The sequence below is a fragment of the Chrysemys picta genome, chromosome 4 (assembly GCF_011386835.1).
Source record: "Chrysemys picta bellii isolate R12L10 chromosome 4, ASM1138683v2, whole genome shotgun sequence".
In the NCBI taxonomy this organism is placed as follows: Eukaryota; Metazoa; Chordata; order Testudines; family Emydidae; genus Chrysemys; species Chrysemys picta.
Window position 1 is genome coordinate 6,165,184 of NC_088794.1, and position 4,383 is coordinate 6,169,566.

General features: G+C 42.8%; 1 protein-coding gene across 1 annotated transcript; it reads right to left on the reverse strand.

Moving 5' to 3' along the window:
• Window positions 1–1,534: 1,534 nt before the first annotated feature.
• Window positions 1,535–2,479, reverse strand: LOC101949910 (olfactory receptor 5G9-like). The gene has a single exon (XM_008177923.4). The coding sequence runs from the start codon at window positions 2,477–2,479 to the stop codon at window positions 1,535–1,537; it is 945 nt and encodes a 314-aa protein (XP_008176145.3).
• Between the last annotated feature and the right edge of the window lie 1,904 nt (window positions 2,480–4,383).

Below are 4,383 nucleotides of genomic sequence, written 5' to 3' on the forward strand. Positions count from 1 at the left end.
TCAATAGTTCATCTAGTCCAGTCCCCTTCACTGAGGCAGGACCAAGTATTATCTGGACCATCCCTGACAGATGCATGTGTCCCTTAAGGCTACATCATTTCAATACCAAATTGAGTAGTTTATGTCAGTAGCAGGGCAGCGGGTTTTTCTTGTCATGGGTATTGTCAATAGTGAGGCAGGAGACAAGAGCAGTCTGTAGATTTAATGTTGGGTAAGGAGAAGTGTAGAATCTGTTAATTTTAAGAAAAGCTCTTTGGGGCTAGGGTATCTCTGGAACTCTGTGATCAAATGGCCCCAAATTTGGGTTTGTAGCAGAGCCCCATACCCCCATGAGGCACACCAAATTGTGAGACAATCTGAGTAACTGTGGTGTAGCTTTTAGAGCACTTAGAACAGTCAAGTTTTAAACAGAAGGCTGGTCTTAACTATAGCTGAGTTCTCATTCTGCTATAGTATTGGGTGTTTCAATTTTTGGGTGCCCAAGCTGAGACCTCTTAGAAAGGTTTTAGAGGGCAGGTGCTCAGTGCTGTCTGATAACCCAGTCCCGGGAAGTGGTCTCAGGTTGGGAACTGAAAAATGGAAGCATCCAAAATCAGTACTCACTTTTCAAATGTAGACCAGTAAGTATACAGCTAGGTGGCTACTTTGGTGTAATACGTGATCTTATCTACTCTTATTGCTCCTTCAGTAGCCGCACATCTCACAATCTTCAATGTACTTACTCCCCTGTGAGATAGTCTCTCTGGGCCTCGCGGGGAGACTGATTATCTGCACCAACGGAAAACCCCTCCCATAAGCATAGGTAGTGCTTACACTGTAGCACTTCAGGAATACAGCGGTGCCTCCATAGCATTTTACGTGTAGACAAGCCCTGCGACCAAGATTCTTAAAGGAATTTAGGCACCTAACCCACATTGAAAAACTGGTTCTCAGTGACCTAATCAAGGTCACATGGCAGGAACTTGAACTCAGACCTTATTAGCCTTAGGTTGGCCAATGGGTCATCCTTCCTCTTGCATGTGTGTGTGTGTACAATTATGTTTGTCTGTCTGTCTATCCACACATCGATCTGTCTAGCTACCCATCCAGTCCTGTGCATAACCATCAATCTGTCAGTCTATCTACAAATATACCTCCACATATACACTGTACTTTATTTCTTTGTAAAGTGATGGTTGGTGTGGGATGTGGGTACTGAGGTGATAAACCAAAAAAATTACATTCTTGATATCATCTCTTTGTGTCTCTTGATACACTAGCTGACACAGTTTGGTAGCAAATGAAACAAATGAGGAAGATACTTATCCTTGCAGACATCACATAACAATGCATAATGGAAAAGCTGTAACACTGTTACTGGACATTGTTATCAAGTGAAATTACGCCTTCCTGCATTATCTGGCTCAAGTTTCCATTCCTTTATTGTCTTCTCCTGTACATCAAATAATGAAGGATATTTCTGCATGTTGACTTAATGACTCAGAACTAGCTCATGCTTGTGCTCCAATACTGATCAGTAAAAAAGTCCCCATATTTACATACAGCGAGGAATAATTTTCTGATATATTGTTCTCCTCAAGGCGTCCTTCACCTCCTTGTTCCTCAGGCTGTAGATCAGGGGGTTCAGCATGGGGATCACCAGGGTATAGAACACAGCCACCACTTTATCCTGATCTGCTGAGTTACTGGAGCTGGGGCGCAGATACATAAAGAAGAGAGTCCCATACAGCATAGCAACGACCGTCAGGTGGGAGGCGCAGGTGTTGAAGGCTTTGCGCCTGCCCTCAGAAGAGCGGATCCTTAGGATGGCAAAGATGATATATGTGTAGGAGACAAGGATGATCACAATGGTTACAATGGTTGCTATAGCTGCAAAGGTGAAATGCACCAGCTCATCGATGCGAGTGTTGGAGCATGAGATCTTTTGGAGAGGAGGGATGTCACAGAAGAAATGATCAAGGACATTGAAGTGGCAGAAGGACAGAGAAAACAAAGAACTAGTGTGGGTGATTGCACTGGCAAAAGCATAGAGATAAGAGCCCACCACCAACTGGATGCAGACTCTCCTGGACATAACTACATGATAAAGCAATGGTTTGCAGATGGCTACAAAGCGATCGTAGGCCATCACTGCCAGGAGGCAAAGCTCGGTGTTGGCACAAAGAGAGAGGAAGAAAAACTGAACCACACACCCTGCAAAAGAAATGTCTTTAGTCTCTGTAGAAAAGATGACCAGTGTCTTTGGGGCAATCACAGAGGAGTAGCCAATATCTAAGAGAGACAAGCTGCTGAGGAAAAAATACATGGAGGTGTGGAGTCGGGAATCAACACGGATTAACATGATCATCCCTAGATTCCCCACCAGGGTGCAGAAATAGATGAAGGAGAATGTCATGAAGAGGATGATTTGCAGCTTTGGATTTTCTGTTATTCCCTGGAGGATGAAGCCAGTCACTGTGGTATAATTCCCCAGTGCCATTTATCCTGTAGATTCTCTCTGCGACCAAAGAAGAGGCAAATGAGGGGACGGAACAATGGTTATCTCAAAATATCTCCCATGGCTCCTCTGATGTACAGTAAAGGTTGGTGTTATCCCTTGTCACAGAAATGAGATACGAAAGAGAATATTTAATAGGGGAGTAATGTGTAAAGCTAATTGGAAAATGGGGTTTTATTTTATTCCATTTCCCATGGAAAATTCCGTGTTTTCAGGGGGAAATAACATAAAATAGTTCAGCCGTAATCTGATATATTTTGTCTGAAATCAGAAGTATTTTGACTGTGAATTGTGCACCATGGAAGATGTAGTCCAAGCAGTGAGCCCTGCCTATGGAAGAGAATGGGAACATGAGGAACTTGAAGTACAGCTCCCATTAGAGACCATGGCAACATTCCCAATTCATTAAATTATTATTTTGGGGGGACAAACAGCTGAAATTTTCCATGGAAAATTTGAATGAAAATTATTTTTGATTGTTTGTTTTTAATTTTGTCTTGCAATTTTGCATAGAAAAACATTCATATTTTCCTACTTCCTTGGGATTGAGTGTTCCCACTCCCTCTATGAGGGTCTGAACCAATACTGATGGAAGCCAAAGGTAGTTTTTCCATTGACTACATGCACTTTGGAGCAGGCCCTTTAAGAAAACGATGAAACCTGCTATTGACAGTTAAAAGAGGGCAAAGGGATGAAAGGTTGTATTCCATGTATTTGAACTTTCTGAACTCCCTGATACAAGATATTTTCAAGGCAACTAACAATTATACATTTATGCGAACTAAGAGGGGGAAAAACACACCCTCCTTTTTTTTAATGAAATGTTAAATATGGGATTTTTCAATGCACCAAACCAGAATAATAAAAGAAGAGGCTCAAAGCACAGGCCTGTGTTGTTTAAGCAAAATAACCAGGATCGTCAGCTTGAAGGCTGCAGCTGTCTCATAAAGCTCTGCTCATGTTCTGGCCAACAGAGGCATGACAAACAGCCACACTGTGAGAGCCTGGGTTACAATGAGTTCTGTGCTATTTTTCTGTGGATTATGCTGTCCTGACAGTCTAGATCCTGCAAAGGGCACATCCATCCTTCCTGGCTGACCTCAATGGAGGTTAGGTTTTCAGCTCCCCGCAGGATCAGTGCTCAATATGCTCGCACAGCAACCTAGCGTGCAAAAACGCAACATGAGAGATGCAATGGTCCAAATATGTAAAAACCTGTCCTCCCTGTTTGTCCCTGCGGTTTTCATGTTTGCAATTAAAGGAAGCCAGATATCTAGCTACTCAATAGCCCCCTTGTTCCAGTCAGTCTGAAGACAAAAGCTATCATGTGCACAAACCCTTATAGGGAAAAGATGGATTTTCACGACTTCACAGGTGAGGCAGTGTAAGAAATGGCTGGACCTTTGACTCACTGTGGAATGGCACATCACATTACCCAGTGCTGGATAACTAGGGACTGAAGGGCCTATGGAACTGCAGAATGACCAGCAAATTAAACCGGAGGTGATCTTTTAAAAAATAAAGTGTTTACATTAACTAATAAGCCAAACTCTGTCCAAACCCAGGTCTGCTTTGTGTATAAACCCTAGGTAAAATCCAGGGCATTTAGGCCAACATGGAGCTGCTGTTTGAAGCATCTCATGTAGGTTTTTCAAAAGAATATATGAAAGTTAGATGTACTGATCCATTTGAAATTAAGGGAGAGCTGGGCATCCACCTATCCATGGCATTCACCTGCTCCTCAGTAGCATGACAACTGCACAGCTCACAACCTTCAATGTGTTTAGCCTCACTACACCCCTGTGAGGTCAGGAATTACGACCGTCCCCAATTCACAATTGGGAAACTGAGGCACAATGAGATAAAGCAAGTTGTGAAGATAACTC